The sequence below is a fragment of the Diadema antillarum genome, unplaced genomic scaffold, assembly GCF_040938485.1.
Source record: "Diadema antillarum isolate AM-2024a unplaced genomic scaffold, OU_Dant_1.0 scf00000129, whole genome shotgun sequence".
NCBI classification, from domain to species: Eukaryota; Metazoa; Echinodermata; class Echinoidea; order Diadematoida; family Diadematidae; genus Diadema; species Diadema antillarum.
Genome location: NW_027271018.1, coordinates 984,527 through 1,007,078, shown reverse-complemented (window position 1 = coordinate 1,007,078; position 22,552 = coordinate 984,527). Strand labels below are relative to the sequence as shown.

The 22,552-nt window shown below is 39.3% G+C and overlaps 1 protein-coding gene across 1 annotated transcript in view; it reads left to right on the top strand.

Annotated features, from left to right (window-relative positions):
• LOC139720559 (calcium-activated potassium channel subunit alpha-1-like) overlaps nucleotides 1–22,552 on the top strand; it is a 235,292-nt gene that overhangs the window by 157,104 nt on the left and 55,636 nt on the right. Inside the window, exons 9-11 of the mRNA XM_071631911.1 lie at nucleotides 7,466–7,571; nucleotides 8,738–8,890; nucleotides 10,691–10,846. Of these exons, the coding sequence (XP_071488012.1) occupies nucleotides 7,466–7,571; nucleotides 8,738–8,890; nucleotides 10,691–10,846 (415 nt within the window). The remainder of the gene's footprint in view (nucleotides 1–7,465; nucleotides 7,572–8,737; nucleotides 8,891–10,690; nucleotides 10,847–22,552) is intronic.

Here is a 22,552-nt window from a genome sequence, read left to right as displayed (position 1 = left end):
CTGGCATTAACCCGTTGAGGACAAGCTGATATTGCTATTAACACACATTTTCTATAGACAACTGCCCGAGTAAACTCGGGACTACTCGTGGTCTTCAATGGGTTAAGGCAGTTGAGTTTGTTCATATCACAATTTGTAAAGTCAAAAACATACATGTAGTATCTCTCATGCATTGGAATGGTACACTGTATCATCGGTATAATTGCAACTCGCAAATTTTGAAATGAAAATCTGAGATATTTCATTTAAAGTCCCCACCGGAGCATATGATTCATTTCTGAGTTTGTTGGCAGTTATGAAGGTTTTGTCTGTATATTTTAGTCTCATTCTAAAGACAGAGAGAGGGGATTATTGACCCATTGAGGATGAGTCCAGAGTATACTCGGGCAAGTGTCTATGGGAGATGCATGTTATAGCAAAATCAGTCCATCCTAAATGAGTTAAATAGTCAAGCTGCAAACTATCTCTGCAGATACCTGTCTGTGTTAATTTCACTCCCATCCATTTCACTTTTTTTTTTGCACCACTTCAGTTATCTGAAATGCATTCATGACAAACACGGAAAATATTAAGCATTGATTCCCAAGCAGTGGTAAACTAGGTTGCCCGCCCCATTTCAGCCATCAAGAGTTGCATGGATGCACAGGTCATAACATTATACTGTCATTAGCCAAAGTTTAGGGAAATAAAAAAGTAATCCTGCCTTTGCAAGGTAACAGGAAATTGATCTAAAGGAATGGTAAAATGTATTGATGGCCTTCTCTTTGTAGCTATGCAAACAGCATATACACTATCCATGGCATGTCAGTAAATGGCAAAAAAATGAAGAAGAAGTAAACATGTGTGAATGTACGGACAAGGTTTGTTTGGATAGTCGTCATGGTATCCAGTTAAATAGCTGTGTTTGGGCATAACCTGTGTGCATTGTACATCGATTTATGCTGCTAGGCATTTTTGCTGAAATGATCTGCTATGGAAAGTGTTGTACCGGTAGTTGTCTGATGGGGCAATGAAACCAATATACAGTATATATTATGCACATACAGTGTATAAACATGAATGTGTGTGTGTGGGGGGGGGGGATGGTAGTGAATATAGTTATCTCGGTTTCTGTATTACCAGTATGTGCGGAAAAACTCAGAAAACCTGTTCTGTGGTCTTTTTTTTTTCACAGTTTAGGTCTAGTCTGAAGTTGTACATGCACAACATGGACACTTGAACATTTACCTGAGTTTGTGCTATACTGCCAGGAATATTAATGAATCTAGATAATTTTGCTCTTTTATCTTTTGAAGCGTACTCTTTAACATAAAATGAATATTCTTTACAAATCTTAGGTCCAAAGGAGGGAACATGAATTGTAATGAGTAGGAGGCAGGGATAGATGCATGCCCTTGAATAAATACTGCCACGATCGTTGAATGTGACTATAAAACGTTGTGTCTGAAAAGTGTCTTGAGTGTAAGAGCGAGGCTGTGTCGGTATGCATTGACGTTGAGGTGCTTATAATACTCCACCCTCCCCCCCCCCCCCCCCCCCCCCCGGCTTAATGTGTTCTGTCTTCCTTTGTACATTGTTTTGCTCTGATAGCCATGCAATGAAGAAGCCAAGTGGAAACAAGACAGTTTTTGGACCCTGTAGTCTCCAGCCCCCCCCCCCCCCCCCCCCGACTGCCCAAGAGCATGGGCAGTATATGTATGTGTGTGTGATTGCGTTTTCTCATCACTCATCAACCCCCAAAGCAGTCATGAGGCCCTCCCTAGGGTGTGACTGTGAAAGAGAGAGAGAGAGAGATGAAGACCCGAGCGTTCGAGTTGCGAGCAATTTGTTGCGTCTGTTAACATTTGCCACTTGTGTCAATGACTCGGAGCTATGGTGGGTGTCGCGTGAAAATAGCAAATGAGATAAATGGAGAGTGGAGGAGAAGTAGAAAGGGAGGAAAGTGCCCGGGCAGCTGCTCGTTTCGGAAACCCTCCCAAAAAAAAAAAAAATTCCCTCGGCTTTTTTGTCCCTCCTCTTCGCCAAAGTCCCCGAGTGCTCATCCGTCATTCAAGATGTCGCCCCCGTACCAATTGGTGGTGATGCTGCTGTAAAAAACGCAGTTGCATTGCTATTCGCCCATCGGTCTTTGAGAGAAGCTCGTCGGGCATGTGGACAAGTTATGCATTGCGTCGCTCACGGCAAGCCCAGAGAAGGGATCCTGGGCAACATTTCTGGGTCTTCTTCATCCTCTCTCTCTCACTCTCTCTCTCACTCTCTCTTTTTCTCTTTCTCTTTCTCTCCCCCCACTGCCCCCCCCCCAAAGTGATTTTGGTCATTTACATTTGATGAAGAGCCCATGCTGCATCATGGCCTCAGACGGTTGGTCCTTGCACAGAAGATCTTATCACTCATGTTTGTTTACGATGTCATACACGGCATAAACACAATGAACTATTATCTCAGGCCTCCAGAGTGTGTATATGTGTGTGTGTGTGTGTGTGTGTGTGTATTTAGGTGTTGCGTGGGAACATTTATGATTCGAGTACAATCTTGTAATGAAAGATAATTGAGGGATATATAGAGAGCGAGACGGAAATAGAATGAGGAGAGGGGGGAAACGATTCTGTCTTCCCCCTTTCACCCCCTCCCTAACGTTACAAGCACCCGTGGGTGTGGAGTGCGTCACTAGATCTTCAATATTCCTTACCACTAGTACATGTTGTAGCTTCGCTGCAGCAGTTGACACGGCCCCATTGCTATCTATGGGGACTTGGACATCAACTCCTCGTCTCCGTGCATCCCAGATAAATCGCAGAGAGAGAAGGAGAGGCGTTTTCACACTTGCAAGCTTGTTCACATTTGTACTAGTTGTCAACTGCATAGCCTCGTTGCAGCTCGCATTACCCTTGTCTCTCAGACCCACTGCTAAAATAAGCCATCTGCATGGATTCAGTATTATATATGTGTATAAAAATGCAATATCTCAAAGTCTCTTGGTGTGTTGTGAAGGATAATGCTCTCACGTGCCCAGAGCGTGTTTACACTCACACAACTACCATCCACACGTCTGCATGTGGTCGTGAGATGCAATAAGTTACAAGAGAGTAGAGCATGAAATGAATAAAATGCTGCATTGTACTGTCAGTGATATCACACATTTGAAGGTGATGTCATTAGTCCAGATGAACTTTTATAGTCTCACTGGATGATAGGATTTATTGAGTCCCTATAGCATGAAATGTTGAGATTCTTCTATCCGCGTCTTTCTTATCATGAACAAACGGGAGGTGTTCTGACTGGGGGAAAGGATGACATTTGAAAGTTTGATTACTGCAGTGACTTCATTTGGATTAGAGGCTGGTCGCTATGTCTTCACTACTGTATACGCTATAATTTTCGCGTACATAAATTTTCGCGAATTGCCGATGTCACACATTTTCGCAAGTGGTTAAATTCGCGATTGAGGGACCAGAGAAAATATGAAGTGGCAAAGAAAGTGTGAATTTTCAACTTACTAGCATATAAGAATGATACTAGTTATACACTGCATGAAAAAGACTTGCCAAACTCTGCGAACTAGTAAGTTAGAATTCAACATTTTTGAAGTGGAAAGTCTATTGCGCTAGATTTCTGACGAGTGGTCCCCTTGCGATAATGGATTGGCTCTCTACAGTATTCGTAAGTAGACGTGGACGTGCGTAAACAAGCTCAGCCAGTATGGTCTGTTCGGTAAGCCGTGACATGGTATTCTAGTACTGAAATGTTCGTATCATCAAGGCAAGGGATTCATTTTGGAAGGTAATATTTTCGCGTGTTGTTAATTTCGCGAATAGCTCCCGACTCGCGAAATTCGCGAAAATGAAACCCCCGCGAAATATATAGCGTATACAGTATGTGGTCTGATATTGTACATTTCAAAAGCCCTGGTGAAGTTTGATGTCAGTGGAAAAGCTTGGAAGAGGCTTTGAAAGGCTATAGATAATGCAATCCACTCTCCTTGCAGATGTACTCCAGTTTGCAGTCTGCTTGTTTTCACCACGCTTTCCATGTGTTTGGAGAGGGCTGGTGTGAACGCTCTGTCTGAGATGTGCGGAGGAAGAGTAAGAGGAGACCTGGCTGCTTGTCGCATTATGTGCGTCATGATATGGCACACCGACCTTTGGTTTCCAGCGCTGTTTTCACAGCCACGTCCGTGGATCCGTGATACATAATCATATGTATACATCAATGTATGTGTGCAAGCATTCATAGAAATGCCTCACCAAAAGTGGGTTTGCCAAGATATCAATCTTTTTTTTTTTCCCCACTGTGTATGTATGTGTGTCTGTGTCGGTGAAAAAACAGAGAGAAAAAAAGATATACGAGTGTGAGCAGCATCCCGTATCCAGGGTATCTTTGATCAGCAAGGAGGAGGTACGGCTGGCTGCATCGCATCTTGCAGTAAAGATCTTTGTTCTTGTTTCGTTGTATGATACCTCTTCCCACACAGTATGGCTGTCTTTTTACAGGCTTATGTTTTGTGCCAGATCCACTCGCACAAGTTTAAAGCAAAAATCCATTTAATATAATGTGTATGTGTTGACTTTGATTGATGGAAAAAAAAGGAAATAAAATGAACAGAATAGGGATGTAAGTTTCATTGAAAAGGGACAACTGTAAAAGTTTGGTATGTTTATGACAGAATATATCTCGTGTTGATTAGTTAAAAAAAAAACAACCTATAATCCTTCTACTGCTAGATGTGCAAGAGTGAAAATGCCTCAGAAAACACTTGTTTTATCAGCTTTATTCATTTATGGCAATATGCACTATGTTTTTTTGTTGTTTTGGATGTTGATCCTCTTGGCTTTGTAGTACATTCTTGCACTGGCACCCAGGGTCTGACAAAAGTACAAAAAACGTGGGACGGGTCATTTACCTTGAGAAAAGTAAGAGCCTGCAAGACATTTCCGAATTCGATGAAGATTTCAAATTGTCGCATCTGCACTCCCATGTACATGTAGGTTTGTGAGTGTGGGTCTTTTTATGGCGGTGGGATGCACCCAATCTAGCATGTGTGCATGACTGCAAATCTAATGTGGGCATCACGCGGCAAATTCTAGCGCCGGCACTTTCATATATCTGGGTAGCGAGGATTACAGGAGTGCCGAGATTAGGGTTATCGGAGGAAGGGGCCAGGGGATTCCAGGAGGGAAGGGGAAGGGGGGGGATGGAGAGATGGGAGACAGTGCTGGGAAGGGAAGAGATTAGTGAACATGAGGAGAAAGGAGGGGAGGAGGGGGTGTGTAGGAGGGTAGGGTGAGGGAGAAGAGTGGTACAGAATCTGGCTGACTAGCTGACTGGCTGACTGGCATCGGATGGGATCCAACTGTGGCATGAGCGGTCACACTTCGATTCACTCCCTAACCCAATTCCTGGCGCGGACGAGGAAAAAAACGGTGCTCTCGTGCCGCGTGCCACCAGCAGCTGGTTGAGGAACGGTTGGTTTGGGGCGACTCAAAATCTGCTGGGGCTTTGCTCTTTGTTGCTGACTTTTTAGTAAACAAGCTGTGCTGGGGAGTAACCTTACAGTCTTGTGGTTTAGCCCTTCATATTGCTGTAAAAGTATTGACAATGATTATGATGAAGACAATAGTGTTAATGATTATGGTGATAATGATAACAATGATAATAATTACAAGGATGATGGTGCTGATAATAGTGGTAATAGTAGTAGTAGTAATGATAATAATTATAACAAAAACAATAATAATAGTATTAATAATAATAATGATGATAATCATAATAATAATAAGAAGAATAAGAATAAGAATAAGAATTAAAATAATAATAATGAAAACAAAGGACAAAGATCACCAGTACTGTTTCTGACTTTTCCGGAAGGTTCCACAAGACATCGCCTTCAGTGGAAGAGAAAGTAATGTGGCACCCTCTTTTACCCGCCGGATTGGCACTGAACCGATTGTCTTACACTGATTGTCTTACACTGATTGGCTTACACTGATTGGCTGCCAGTGAGAGGCTCAATGCTGATTGGCTCCTGTTGATTGACTGAGGGAATATTTGCGCAGATCCGCTGAATACAAACATGCGTGGCGGCTAGAAGAGCTTGATTCATACTGTAATTTTGCTCCACTTTGGATGTTTGTTTGGGTTGCATGTTGTTCCTTTTTTTTGTGGGGTTGTCCTTTACCCACTCAAACTGCACCCATGCATTGCACAATCATGTAAAACGTTGTAACATTTGCACCCTTAACAAAGTGTGCTACAATCTGGTGATGAAACAGAATAAACAGATAGGATTGGCAAAGGTGATAGAGATGAAGGAGAAGAGAAGGAAGGTATTAAAGAAGAAGAGGAGAAAAGAGGTGGAAAAGTAACCGGAGGATGGATGGAAGGAAGGGAGAAACAACAGTTACATTCTACTTGTGCATTCACAGATAATTTTTGAGTCCACGCCATGCTTTAAACTGAGTGCGTTCACTGAATAACAATTTGGGTGTGGTGCATGTTTTCTTGCCCGAATTGAAACGCGGCGATGTGTTCGAAATGTCAGCCCTTTGTTTAGAGAGAGACTGTACTTCCTAGCAACCGTACCATCGGCTCGTAGAGGCATCCAGTGCCGGTCCATGACTTGGAGCTGCTGTTGAGATGCGTCAGCCCCGTTTGGTCGGCGTTGCTCCCATACAAAGTCATGATTATACATTCATGCACTGAAATGCATATGATATAAATAGCTGCACATCTGCTATGCGCCGTATGCATATATCTGGAAACTGATGAAAAGTTACTCCAAGAATGACATTGTAGCTAAACCAGGACATACAGTATCGCAAATTCACAGTCCATCTTGCTGTTGCAATTATCCCACTCTTCATATGTTGAGAACAAATTTGTTGTAAATGCATACATACACTGTACATACATGTATTTGATTATCATTATTGTTATCTCTCTTTTTTTTTGTGGAGTATATGGCTTGCAGGGGTGTTTTCACTTCAATCTGTGTGTCCCATGATTTCTTCCTCCATTTTTTTGTTTACACTGAAAACATCAGTACAGGGAAAAAAAAAATCAACATATGAGTGCATTGATGCACAGGTCTATCCATGCAATATTCAGCCATGCAAATAATGTTGTTATATCGTTAACGCTGTTCCAAGTGTTCTTGTTTTGTTTTGTTTTTTCCTCACATATTTTCACTATCCCTGACAGTTGAATGGATGGTATAGGATACGTTTGAGAAGTTTTTCTTTTTTCTTTTTTTTTTCTGCATGAAGCATATCAGCATATCTTTTATCTCAGTGTTGAGCAAGAGATGTGAATCATGCTTATTGCTGCATCTCTGCAACAGGGATTTCTCATTCATTCAGATTCACCAAAGTGTCCCATTGTCCACAAGTGTTAAATTCAGAGATGAATTCCCAGTTTTAATCATCATTCTTTGTGCATCTATTTCTCTCCTCTTCCCACCCGCCTACAGAGCTGTTCCAGACCTCGAGCTGCAGGCTCTCTTCAAGCGGCATTTCACCCAGCTCCAATACTTTCAGGGATCTGTTCTTAACTCTGTCGACTTAGAGAGGGTCAAGGTACAGTGACGTGTGCAGATGAGATGGACATTTTTCAAGTTCATCCCCCCCCCCCACACACACACACCCATAGTAGCAGGCTTAATTTTCATTACTGAACAGGGTCATTGTTATTGTTGTATTATGTCCCCAAATGTACAGTACAGTGGCATGCTACAGCCTGTACCTGCTGTGTTCACACGGCCAGGTGCCAGACTGTTACTGTAGGGAATGAGAGTTAAACCTACTGCACTCTAACTTTAGATCAATTTGGAGAGAGAGGTTCAGGAATGCCCATTTGGAAGTCTGTGGTTTTACTATCTTGCTCGGTAAGAACCCTAATCCATTTTATGCAGTATGCATACCAAAAATGTTTAGACAGTCCAAATTTCAGAAGGCCGGGAAAAAAACCTGCATTTTTCTTACTTTTCCACTTCAAATGTTGTGTATATATGTACAGTCAAACCTGTCTATAGCGGCCACCCAAGGGATACGGGAAAAGTGGCCGTTATAGACAGGTGGCCGCTATAGACAGGTAACATGTATCATCGTTGTATACATCTATATATACTTACATGTACATGTACATGTACATGTATGTGTGTACGTATACACATGTGTGTATCATGCATAGAACAATGCTGGTGTTCATGAAATTTTTGCACAGTACATGTAGTATGTGTACATACAGTCATGAAGAAAGCTTAACACTAGTGCATTATTGTGACTGAATAAGTGATGAATGCAACGGTTGAGATCACTGAACGTTGCCCAGGAATGCTGGCACGGCTAACAAGCAGAAAAACACGCTGAATTATCGGCTCGGCTACGGCTCTGTCGGGTTTTTGGCCGCTATAGACAGGTTAAAATCTACCGCGGGAAACAAAATTTGTGGCCGCTGGCCGCGTTAGACAGGTGGCCGCTATACACAGGGTCTTTAACATTGCTTTTCTCTCGGGGGGAATTTTCAGTGGCCGCTATAGACAGGTGGCCGCTATAGAGAGGTGACCGCTAAGGCAGGTTTGACTGTATTTGTCTTATCCACACTTATCGTAAAGAATATGTTAAATGATGATTTCAGACAGAGGTTCTCGAGTGCAAACCTATTCAGTGAGACTTCATTGAGACTTGGAATTCTTGGTAGAAAGGATGTTTTTGAGAGATATTTTTCATTCTCCATTCCCCAGATGAAAGATGCTGATGGATGTCTGGTTCTATGTGACAAGTACTGCCCCGATCCAGACGCTGAGGACGCTGCCAACATCATGAGGGTCATCTCCGTCAAGAACTACCACCCCCACATCAGGGTCATCGTACAGCTCATGCAATACCACAACAAGGTGAGCTGGGGGATTCCATTACCTTTGGAGGGGAGGCGGAAGGAAGAGCATTATAGGAATGGGAGGGGAAATTGTGTAGATGGTTGTCCCAATTCAGTGCATGCGGCGAAAATTTAGTGGCATGTAAAATATGCATTTCAAAACAAATATAAAAAAAACAACATGAACATTAGAATCGGAGACTGTCAGCATACAATTCTAGAAATTATCTTGAATTTGACTGGATTTCTAGACTACTTTGCGTAGTGCAAATTGATATTCCTCATTAAAAAGTAATGTCTGTTTAATCAGAAATATCTTTTAAAGAATGCAATGTTCTGCTGCAGGTAACGCTGAAGCCATACCCGCAAAATATAGAGAGGAAGGAAAAATATTCAATTTTGCCATGAATGCATTACAGATGGTCAGTGTCATTGGATATTTCCTTTGAGAGTTGACCATTTGAAATAACCTGTGTGTTATTGTATCTTGGCAAGACTTTCCATATCACAGTTTTTTGCACACGCTGACCATTACTTAATGGTGGGGTTGACGGGAGTTCATTGTTCTTCTTTGACACGAGATGAGGCTTCTTTTGTTTTTGTTGTTGTTTCCTGGTGGCCCTGGCTTGTCGTTTGCAATTTTGAGTGCATTCATAACGCCACCCGCCTTGATGACTTTTCCGGTCCCGACTGACCCTCGGACTAGCGGACGCATTCCCAGAGAATCAATCAGTGTTACGTTCCCTTTGCCGAGCGAGGCATTATCATTGTGCCTCTCAGATGACCGACGGGTAATTCAAAGCGTCGACATCCCCTTGGTGTTCATCAGATTCGGCCATTGTCCAGAGAGGTTGTTTTTTTTTGTGTGCGTGTTTCATTAATCACTATCAAGACAAGCTGTGCAAGGTTGGAGGAAATTTGGGTTTGATGACCCGTTTGATTGTCCACGTGACTGCCTTTGAAGGCTTGCCGTAAAGCTGGTGTTCTGAAATGAGATCAGGGGAGTGAAACTGGGATTTTATTTTATTATTTTGTTATTATATAAAGATAATGTCAATAATAATTTCGGGGGAATTTTGTTATAACCATGCTTGTTATAGCAGGAACACGCTGTAATGCTTCTTATAGCATTTGTTTTACTCTCACTATTGAATACTATTACTGCATTTCTTCCCTTACCCTGCTTGTGTACAAACTGAATGGAGAGCCCGCTCAACACCAAGAACACACAGAGTTGCCAATTTGTCTTTTCATACCCTCTAAACTTTAAGGCCTGAATTCACGAAGGTAGTACAAATGAAACCATGGTTTAAACCATGGACAAAAACCATGGAGCGCCAAGTGTCTCACAGAATATTTCGTTACGAAATTGGTCATTTCGTCGACAAAATGACTGTTTCGTTAACGAAATTATCATTTCGTGGAAGAAATGTCCATTTAGTTACAAAATGTTGTCATTTCATTCCAAAATGATCATTTCACCAACGAAATGACTGATTTCATAACAAAATATTCCATCCGACACTTGGCGCTCCATGGTTTTTGTCCATGGTTTAAACCATGGTTTTGTTTGTACCACCTTCGTGAATTCGGGCCTATGAGTTCAAAACTTTTTTTTTTAGTGTCCAATTTTTTTCCCAAAAAAATTTCACAGATTTACTTCTCTGATTTTTGTGTTATCATTGTTAAAGAAACATAACGTCAGGATAGAATTTCTTTTTGAAATTATTTTATGTGACCGTAGGTTTGATTTTTATCTTTTGCTTGTTTGTTTGTTTCTTTCTTTCTTTTTGACTGTCTTTTTGTCGATTGCCATCAGGCTCACCTGTTGAACATTCCCAGCTGGAACTGGCGAGAGGGTGATGATGTCATCTGCATCGCCGAGCTCAAGTTGGGTTTCATCGCCCAGAGCTGCCTTGCTCCCGGCTTCTCTTCCATCATGGCAAACCTCTTCGCCATGCGCTCCAACAGTGAGGTAAATATACACCGCTTGATGTCCGTCCACTTGCATTTTCGTAGAAACGACTCCACGTAACATAAAAAATCTTTCGATTGATTTGATTTGGTTTGAAGAATATTGTGTTAACAAAAGAAAAAATACATCTTTGTTGCCTGTCCTATAGGTTTGTTAGTACATTCTACTTTACTCTCTCTCTCTCTCTCTCTTTTTATATCAGAGCAAAACACATATGGATATCCCCATATTCAGGGACAAAAGCAGTTAGCATACCTCGTTCAGTTTTATTGCATTCATCTGCAATGATATCATGATTTTTTTTTTGCAAGCCCTGTTTGAATATCGTAGTTACTTTAATAGATGCCTGGGTTTTCTTTGATAGGCAGGTCTGATGCGTACGTCTTCTACTACAGGCTAGGGCATTGCTCCCAGATCTTGGGAACATGCCTTGTGAAGTGAGTTAGGGCATTTGAGCATGGTTTCAATCCAGAAAATCAAGATACCATTTTTGTACTACAGACTTTCGTCGCTCACATTTAGCAGAATTCTAACTATAATCCTATACATGATGAGGCTGGTGATTTGGACCAAAGTGTTTCTAGATTTTGCGTCTGTGGGACCAGGGACTCGCTTAGAGAGCAGTAGCAGTTGCCACCTCCATAAGTGTCCTCTTGGGAGGTTATAGTTATTATTGTTGCACCTAACCTGTTAAGCATCTTCTTCTTTTTTTTGATAAGATTAATGACCACAATTTGCACCTTGAATTTCCTCCCATTCTGTAAATCCCCTAGTATGTAAATTCTATGAGATAGTGTTATATATCGTGTCCATGTATGTCAATGACGTGTAATGAATTATTTCATATATGAATATATATGTAATATATGTATATATATGTACATGTTTAATATATAAACCTTATTTAAGCATGCACTTCATATTTCTTAGTCTGATAGGCCTGTTTGTTAAGAATAGAGCGAATGCCATCAATTCATGTACAATGTATATGCACGATTCAAATCGAGAGATAAAACTGTGTCGATGGTCTCCCACAATCTGTCCATACTTTCTCTATGTTTATTTAAGTATCCTTGTCTTCCTTTTCAGCTTTGAAGAATATTAGATCTAACACCAAACCTTTTTTCTTTCCAGCAGCCAGAAGTCCAGCAGTCGTGGAAGTTGGAGTTTCTCTCTTCTTTTCTTTATTCTTTCAAGTGTGAAAAGACTTTAAAAATAAGGAGAAGAGGAGATTTGCAAGCAATGCAATCACAAGAAGTATTTGCAGAATGTCTAATGCAAGTGTTATTACCATGTGCCCTTCTATAGTGAATCTGTGCCTAGTTAATATGTATGGCGAGGATGCCACTCAATGCACTGCTACCGTGACGACGAAATCAACCTGTCGACTGGGGAAGAATTGTCCGAGAGCGGCTTTTTGCTGCGATGTGTGGAGACGACCATTGCTTCTCCCGTGTGCTAAAAACCTGTGTTTTGTCGAATTTTAAAAGAGAGAATGTGGCAAGCAGACAAATACACCTAAAGAGATAAGCGGACATGCACAAATGTGACTTTTGATACACGCACATACTCAATACACATGCACGTATTATATACCCCTCCATTAAAAGGAAACCAAATGCTTTTATAGGGAAACAAAAAAAAAAAAATCTCAATCAACATTGTGAAATATGATTGTCTGCCATCATGTCTTTAGTAGAAGGTGTGCAAAGGCATGTTACACAAACAGCACAGTGTATAGTGGAAACACAACATATGACACATCACTAGTCACATCAGCGCTATGCAATATATCATATGATATCAAAATACATAGCATCAGATGGTATAATTATAAACCAATTAATGTTCACAGGATTTTTTCCTCAGTAGAGAATGTGGAGCTAGGAATATATACCACACTCTGTATTATGCTTCATATCTTAATTTTTCAAAATTTGTGAAATATAGCAAACCCGAATCAAATTATTCTCACTCTTGTGCTCACAGTCTAGAATTGCTTGAGACTGTGAGCGCACGATTTCCAGGTTTTTTAGTCATGTATTAAAACATTCGTCTATAAGGTTTTTCAAAATGATATAGGAATTTTTTTTCAAACATCTTTAGCTGCACACCGAGCCTCTTGCCATCTTCCCCCGTCAAGGTCACTGCGTTAGTCTCCTGAATCTAATTAATTGATTCTGTGGCACTGTATGTGTACTTAAAATGTCATCAGCGATGCGAGCCATAAAAACTGTTATCGGACGGATGTAGCCACGGACCGAAGCACACATGATACTGCGAGCAAAAGATATCCGCCCATAAGTTTTCTCTCTATATCTCTCTCTCTCACTCTCTCCTCGTCATTCTGCTTGTCTGCCTATCTATGTGTTTATGTATATATTAATCTGACTATCTGTCTATCAATCTCCTCTCTCTGTCATTCTCTTCCTGTATCCATCATGCTATCTTTTGATCTATCAATTTTCGTTTCCCCCCCCCCACTATCTCTTTCTATTCCCCTCCCTGACACATAGATTTTATATTGAATTAGTTAATGTAGTGCTGTCTGACAAGGTTATAAGAGATATATCATTCCTACCCAACCTCACCCGTAAATGAAGACATCACACAGTCAGTTACAATCACTCGCATAGTGCTAATGAAATTCTGTACCTTTTGGGGGAATGGATTTTGCCCACAAATACTAGCACATCAGACATCATTCATCTACTCAATGACAAGATTCATATATCTTCTTGCCAAGAGTGCAGTGTTACATTCAGGTTTATTGATTATCAGTGAGTGAATGAAAGATTCACTACATTAACATGTAGATAATGATAATTTGAATTAGAGAGTACATAAATTTATCAATTAATTGAATAAGGGAGAAATCAATAACGATGATAGTATAAAAGTTAAAAAAAGAAATAAGTAAAAAAAAAGAAATACTACAACAAAAGCACATGTAGATATTGTAAAATCAAAACAAAATCATACGCTTTTGTGTCAAGTTACGTAGAAACACAAACATTCTTTCAGAAGCGGTCTTGCCAGATACTGCATGTACAGTATATTTCAAGCTTTGTGTATCATGCTTAACCCTTTGTCTGCTGTGTGTAGAGGAAACCTCCTAGCAATGTGCACACTGTTCAAAGTTCCTGGCACGAAAAGGGTTCAGTGCACACTTCACCCAAAACCCTCACTGACCCTGTTGAACCGCTCCCTACCCAAACAGATCACTGCCCCCTATGAAATCTTGGTGAAACAAGGCCATCGCCTGTGTGATATGTATGATTCTCATTTCATCAAGTCCTAAACTCATTCATATCCGCTGCAGAGAAATGTCTGTTATCCTGTTAGTTGAGAAAGAACTGTACAAAAAATGTTATCAAATTTTTAAGTGCATGGCAATGGCTTTAAGGTGTACATGTACATTGCAAAGCACTTCTGTTTTGGATGAAACTGACAGAACATTCAATGATTTGTAATCTTTGAAACAGCTCTGTCAAGATTATGTGTACAATACATGTATCTCTTTTTTATTTCTGTATTGGTCTTGCTTTGATGTGAATACATGGCAGATTGTGAAATGAATGCATGTCTTTGAATCACACCCCCCCCCCTCATTCATCAACAGTTTGAAATAGTGCAAGTCTATTCTTTTTGCAGGATTGTTTTTTCCAAAGCTTGTATTTTTCATTGTAGCTTTCTCTTGTTTCTGTGACTAGATACTAGCAATTTCCAACGAGCGTAAGTAAGACATGGTAATTATTGTCAAGCATCAATGTGTAGATTCTCTCTTGCATTTGCATGACTTGTTCCAGGCAACTGTAAATGGAAGTTGGAATAGGCTGTTCAGCTGTGCACACCACTCATGTCCAAGCCAAGAAGCTAGTAATGTACAAGTTTTGAAACTGAACACCATTCTATTACGAGACCAGGCATGCCTTTTTTGTCACCCTCCCCCCCAAAAAAAAATTTTAAAAAAGAGATATATATATATATATATATATATATATATATATATATATATATATATATATATATATATATATTCCCTTGCAAAGATCATTGGATGTCCAGGAACGAGCATGAATTGTAGTCAGTGACAAGTGAAAAAAAAAAAAATGCCTCATCACCGATGACGAAATGATAACTATGTCAGGCCTGTGCACTCTCTGTGCCATGTAAATTACATTGTCTGCCACCATGAAACCCACTCAAAATTAACTGCAAAAACAAGAAGGATTTCCTTTTCCAAGAATTGTACCCTTGTTTATCCTTGTCCTTAGCCATCAGGGATAGTTCAGGAAAGGTCAGTGTTATTTTTTTTTTACAACAAATTGAGCATCACTCTGAAGTTCACCCGAGGCTATCAAATTAATGACAGGGCACAATAAGTGAAACTCGTGGTATAATAGATATGTATCGCCAAGGCTGGTGGAAAGGGATTAACATGCAATGCACGAGGGGGCAAATTAAAGGAGGAACCACTCTCTCACGCTCAAGTTGGACATGAATATATAAGGTAAACTCGAACAAATGAAACAAATAAATTCTTGATCAAAATTGGTGGGGAAAAAAGTGTTAGAATCTGAAAGTTTGAAGATATTTTCAGCAGTCTGTGATATGAGCCACAATCAGTTCAGATGAGGTGATAATATTAAAACCTGACAACTTTCCAAATAGTTTGAACATGTGAAAAAAAAAATTTTCCATTGGTAATTGTACCATTAGCAGCTTGACCTCTGTCTTTCAAAAAATTAATTTTGATAAATAATTTCAACTGTAAGAATAATGGGACAAGGGAAATATGATTTTATCCTTTTCCTTTCTATTGAAGAGGTTTCTGTGCAAACCGAGGGATTTAGATGTACTCATGATATATGTAAAAAAAAAGAAAAGAAATCCAAAGATGTATATGCCCCATTTTAGAAAATTGTATCACAGGGGAATTAAGGATGTATTCAGAGGAGGTGGGTTTTTCATTCTGTGTGAAAGACACAAAAAAAGACTTCCTATGCATTCTTAAAACTGCTGAGGTACAATGTAATTTGGGAAGCATGCGTGCGTTTGGCACAGGATTATGTACTTCATCAAGCAAATGGCATATCAAACCACGAGTTTGAAAGAATTCCTATGAGAATGGACTTTAGCCAGAAAATGGAAGAAAAAAAGAGGGAGATTGATAGCTTCGTCAATGACAAATGTAACTGAAGGCTGTGGATATCATGGTGGCGGAATCCAGTCATGAATTAAAAGAACGTGCCAAAATCCAACTTTCATTGTTTGGCAGATGCACCAATGTAAACGTGTCCAGCATGAAGATGTTCAGTATGGCCTCTTATATCTGAGACTCCACGATTTCTATGCATGATTCTATGATTCTTCCACTTTTTTTTTCTTCTGCCTTCTTCCTATTTCTACTCCTCCTCCTCTGATGTGTTCTTCACAGATCGAGTCTGCCGCTAAGTCTATCTCACCAACTCCACCACCTGCTCCCCCTACTTTGAAATACAAAGTGGTCAATGTATGTAGCATGATAGTCGTCTTCTTGCTCTTACCATATATTTTTTTTTTCTTTTGGCATCCTTTCGTTAGCTCGAGTCATGACGCGAGGCCGCCGGGCCTCAAAAAATGTGCCACGCTCAAGATCACCGTCGTACTGTACATGCCACCGCATTTTAGTCCACCTACAGTACAGAACGCAGACACTAATTCATCAGCCGCTAACGAAATGCATGTGCGTGCCACATTGTGGCCATGCAGAGTATTGAATCTCTGTCACAACATACCACGACAAATTGAGTTTTTCAGTCTCTACAATGTTTTCATATTGTTCATTTCAACACCACAACATGTCAAATTTATATATACACTAGTATACACACAAGTAAACATTACATTATGTTCGTATGCTGCTATTGTACCATGCTCATATTGTCATCGATTTTCAATTTTGGACAGTCCACATGTGCCCCATTTTCTTCCACCATCAGTGCGGCAAGCAATATTTACCTGCTACGTATTTCAAGTAAGCAGAAAATTTTCATTCATATGTTTCATCTGTTTATAAAGCATATCCATATTAATACACAGTCCATATATAACGCTCCCATGCCTTTATGGACAGAGCATGATGACAGGGTTACATTTCTAGCAAGAAAAGAAAAGAAAAGAACAGAAAAGAAAGAATTTGATAGATGAGAGGAAAATGGTGGAGTAGCAGGAATTCTGTTATTCAATTCAATCAGCAACTGTTGTAATTTTGTTAACATTTCTTTTACAATATACCTAAAAGTGCACAGAGTTACTATCCCATTGTTCAAATATCATTTCTTTACAATATACCTGAAAGTGCACAGAGTTACTATCCAATTGTTCAAATATCATTTCTTTATAGCATACTTGAAAGTGTGCAGAGTTACTATCCCATTGTTCAAATGTCATTATTTCCCATGCCTTTTTTAACATGCCTTTTTTTATAACAATATCATATTTTTCGTCACAATTGCACACTCAGCACCAGAAGGCGCTATATTCGCACTCTGTGCATGAAAAGCATGGCATGCCAATCTCCTCAGATCAAGTCAAATCAAATCAAATCAAATCATATCAAGTCACACGGAAGAAACACGACAAATTCACTCTTGTCCAAATGATTCACCCTCAGAATCTAATCTCAGTCATCATGAAGATTTTTTTTTTTTTATTCATTTACGATACTTCATCCATCATGTACAGGTATTGACATTCAATGTGTCCATCTGATAACCATATACAATATTTGTATGTGATATTGAACAGTCAATATTATCCACAGAAGAAAAAAAATCATGTCAGTGTTTGCAATCATGGAATTGGTACTTCATCTTCTCACAATCAATCGAGTGCTCAGATGAATGAAGAGTTGATTGCACTGCATTCGATCTTTTTTTTTTACCTTTTATCCAGAAGAGAATTCATGCCAAGAATAATGTCTGCCTTGAAAGCACTCTTTAGAATCAGAGCAACGCAGCAGGGAAACTTGTGAGTGAATTTTGACTAGAAGCAAGAAATAAGTTTCAGTTTCAGTTAACTAACAAAATATGAACTTTTCAATACCTGCTGCAGCTACACGAGTTTGATATCACTTTCACCGAAATCATTTGGCTGGTACACAAGAATACAAAAGCATGACTTCTCCTCACTTTCATCTGAAGAAATCAACTTCTGTACCGTTGTGGAGGGTTAAAGAGAGAATAGTTTTGACACATTTTGATCCCAATCTAAATAAATGAAAGTGTATCTTGGTAATGTAAAGCTTTAATATTTAGTGGCACATCACGCACAAAGCAAATGGCAATTGTCGTGCATGTGATCTCTCATTCATGTGAGCACAAAAACAATTTTTTTCAGGTGACTACACAATGCCGTGCAAGAGGACTCAACCCTCAGATGGTTTTTACTTTCATTTTATTCATTCAGCAATGATTCGATTTTACATCAATCTGTCGCTTTTGATTTTAGTTTAATTCACATGTTACAGAAATAATGCCAACACATGTATCTTAAAAATGATTGGGATCACCTCTGAGCATGATTTCAAATTTGGTGTCTTGACAGCTTTAAACAGTGCACTGCAGCTTCAAACTACAGTGATTGTATTCATCGAATGATTGCTACCAATTGCACCAAAATCCATGAAATAAAACTGCACTGGTTGCATTAAAAGCTGTGATTGCATCCTACACAGCAAGTAACATTGACTGCTTCAAAATGATGATTTTATTGATTGCACCAATAACTACAATACATCATGTCATTAACTCTCTGACGAATGGTTTGATTGCTTTAAGGCTACAAAAATGATTGCGCTTAAACTCAAAAGACTGGTTGATTGCATTACAGCTCTGACTGTGTTGATTGCATTAAAGCTACATTGCATGTTCCCTCATGAAAGAAGGCCCAGTTTGATAATAATCCATCCACAAACAGCACCAAAAATAATTATTTGTTATTACAACAAAAGCTCATGTCAGCCCTTGCATTGTTTTGTTATATTATTTTTTACTAACTTTGATCAGTCCAAATGCACGTCTTGAACAAATACATGCTCAAGCAAGTATTATGGAAACTTAATTTTTTTCAAAATTTGTCCTGTGTGACATGAATTTGTCCAATGTTTTTGAGGTAAATTTGATAATTCTTTGAAGTATTTGGTGTGTTGCAGCTGTAAAGTAACTAAAACTTCAATCCCCTCAAAAGAAAAAAAAATAATTTCAAGTGGAATATCATGCTCATAATCATACAAAATGCTCACCTTAAATGCAAATACAGGAATGCAATGTCTACTTCCTAGACCGAAAAGAAGCATGCAAGTGCAATAATTTCGTAGAAAACGTAAACATGGCAAAAGGAGAAAGGTTTTTCCGGGTGATTTTGTTTCAAATCTGACATGGAATTTTAATGTGGAATGCATCCTCAGATGAGATGCTAATTGGGCTTCAAACCAAACTGCATGATTTTATGAGTATTTAGTTTTTGACTGACAAGCATGATACTATGTGCAAGCATGTGTTTCTCCACCATTGCTCAAGTTAGATGTAATTTCTTACTCTGCGAATTGATGTGAAATAGACAAATATTTACCTTTTCTATTGTGTAGGACATACAGCATTAAAAGAATGAGTTTGTAAGGAAATAAGGCAATAAGTTCAAATAAGTGATATATGCTTATCACCTTAATACACTTTCCTTTTAGTTGCTTTTTTTTTTGTCTAACACAAACAAGAGACGCATTTCACGATTTTCCATCTTTTTCATGCTACTTACAGGCATTAATTTGTGTCACATCCGAGTACAAATTTGAGTGTAACACCTCTGTGCAAATTCTTTCACACCGGTTGCAGCTCTCAACCATTTTCACCAGATTGTATTGAGAAATCTGAATTACACCGTGACCATCATTGGTGGAAAAAAAAAAAAAGCAACAAAATGAACGGCGTGACTGCTGTCGCCATCATCACTTTTCACCTTTGTAGCCACAGTGTTGATCTGTTGGCTGCTCTCACAGTCCCACAAGCACTATTCAAGACATATCACACATGCCTCGTGAATCCAGACCATTAAGAGTTGTTTTTCCATCATAATTTTGGAGTCAAAAGTGACCTGAGCTCAGGCCCCTTTTCACTCCATTTCACACCGTTGGCTCGACACTATTGGATAAGCAGTTTTCAGCAGCCTTTCTTTTGCTACATCACAATTTTCACATAATTTGTCATATAATTTTTTTTTTAAAATCAAAAAATAAATTACAGCTGCTGAGTCTCTTCACTTTACATTGCACAGTATCAAATATACAACCTCCTAGATGGTTGTGGTATTAACTGCATCTGTAACCATAGCAACCATAAAAAAAGAAGAAGAAGAAGAAGAAAAAAACACATCCAATTATGACCTGCATTGACAGCAGGGACTACAGGCGGTCGACCTGTGCCTGACTATTTGACTCTTTCACGCATAATGTGCGTAGCTTGCTGTACCAGTGTAATGTAATAACTCCCATTCTTTTTTTTTTATCTCACCCACAGCATCGTCATCATCCGTAAATTTGCACTGGGTCATGATCTAACAAGCTCCGATTCACTTTTTGCTCCCCCACATTTTATCTCGCAGTCACATCATCCCAGTGGTAGCCATGGCGACCACAACCAGAATCTCAAATTTGTTCTTTTTGTTGTTTTTGTGTGTCGCCTTCATGTCTACGTATACAGTGTAGTCGTAAAAAAAAAACATGCATTTTTTATTGTTTTTCATGTATAAGATCATGTGAGACAAGCTAAATGTGGAACTGCTGGAATACTGTGAATATTTATGCATTTTGCGTGTGACTCAGCAGTGTTTTGTACCAAAATGTCTAAGCCGCCGAAATTACATTGAAGGGTTGATGTAGAAATTGCAGGTTTGATGTTTGCCCACAGGGCTCACACAAATGTACATGAGAATCTTGGAAAACACAGTGGCCTTTATTAGATTTGTGGAAACAGTTCTACATTAGAACCATATTTCGAACCTCAGATCGTAGAAAATGTTTTATTCCCAAAACTCCTCTTGCGTATAGGTGATCTAATTCAATCATTCACTGAAAGCCAGGCGTGCAGTTTTGCATGACAATTCCAAGCAATATAATTTTGTGAGTTATTACTGTGGTTAAGATTTCAAGCCATATTCAGGAATTTCCAACAAGATGATGAACTGCATATTCAGCATGGGTAATTTTCCGTTCATCATAGACAATCTTGATTGCTTAGCCAAAAGTGAGCCAAACATGCCCACCCTCCATTTTAAAGTCTTTCTTAAGGCCAGCTGTACCTAGGAGTTTTATTTTTGACACTCTTGAATGGTATAAATCTTCACAATATATGCCAGCACTCGCATAGGCTTGGTTTTTCACACATCGTCAGAAAGTCTTCATGTACCAATGGAAAGAGACAACACTTATCAAACGCTTCACACACACACACATATGTAGTACACGATTCCTGATCTTTGTGTCGATCAACAGTTCATATGTATAGCAGATCTACCATCTGATCATGATTGTAATGATGACATGTCACATACATGCTGTACATTCTGCGGAAGAGATCATCTTCTCATAAAGAGTAAAAGCACATTTTATACATGTAAAGAGGTGTTGAATAAGTAATATGTTTATTTTAAAATGATCTTTGATGCTTTGGGTCCCTTGAGGTAAATTATTGATGTGCGTTGTGAAATATTCCAGAGAGAAATATCGGGTTAAAGGGTGGATCTGACAAGTCTGAATAAACCATTTCCTTTGTGTGGAATTGTCTACTGCCTTGTCTAAAGCAGGTACTGTAACAGTAAATGGAGGACTGTAAATGAAAGTTGTTAAAATTGTGAAGTGAATGCTTTGTATGTTCAAGTCGTCTTGCAAACAACACAGCACCATAGACTTTGAATGTGGTAGGTGCATCAAAGCTTGATTTCTTGTGTAACCTACACAAGGTATGGTTCATGCGTTGTGGAATAAACTTACAGTGGCTGTAGACAATAAGTAGGGTTCTGTATGTGAGAAGTTAGATGAAAAACTTGTGCATACTTCTTTAATTGCAGATGTTAAAACAGTTGGCGCCATCTGTCAGATGTTTGAATAGAAAGATTTGTTGTATCATATGGAATACACTGTACAATCTTGTACTTAAAGTTTGGATTTTATCATCATGCAATGTTGTATAAAAGATACTGATCATTTCTTACTCTGTATAATTGTGACCTCCTTGGTTTTTCTTTTTTCTTCTCTCTTTAAAATATGTTGAATGTATGTTCCTTTCAATTACTATCATTTGTAATTTATCTATATTTCTGAATTTCTTTCCATTTTCTTTTCCCTTTATTTTTTTAATTTTTGCTGTTTTTGCTTATTTTTGGTCAACATTCTGGACTGTCACCCTCTTCCCCCCCCCACCCACCTCTATTTCTCTTTAATCTGTCATTCTTTCCTTTAAACTTTCTTTCTGTTCTTGATCCGTACCTCCTCTACCCTCTCCCTTCCCTTCCTGCCCCATGGTAATTTGACTTCTCACTGTCCCTCCCACCCCGTTGACCTGTCCACTCCTCTATCAGACTGAAGATGACTCCAGCCTATTGGGTGTACCTGCTGATGAATCACAGGTGTGTGGTTTAGTCCACTCTCAAATCGGGTGAGATCGGGAC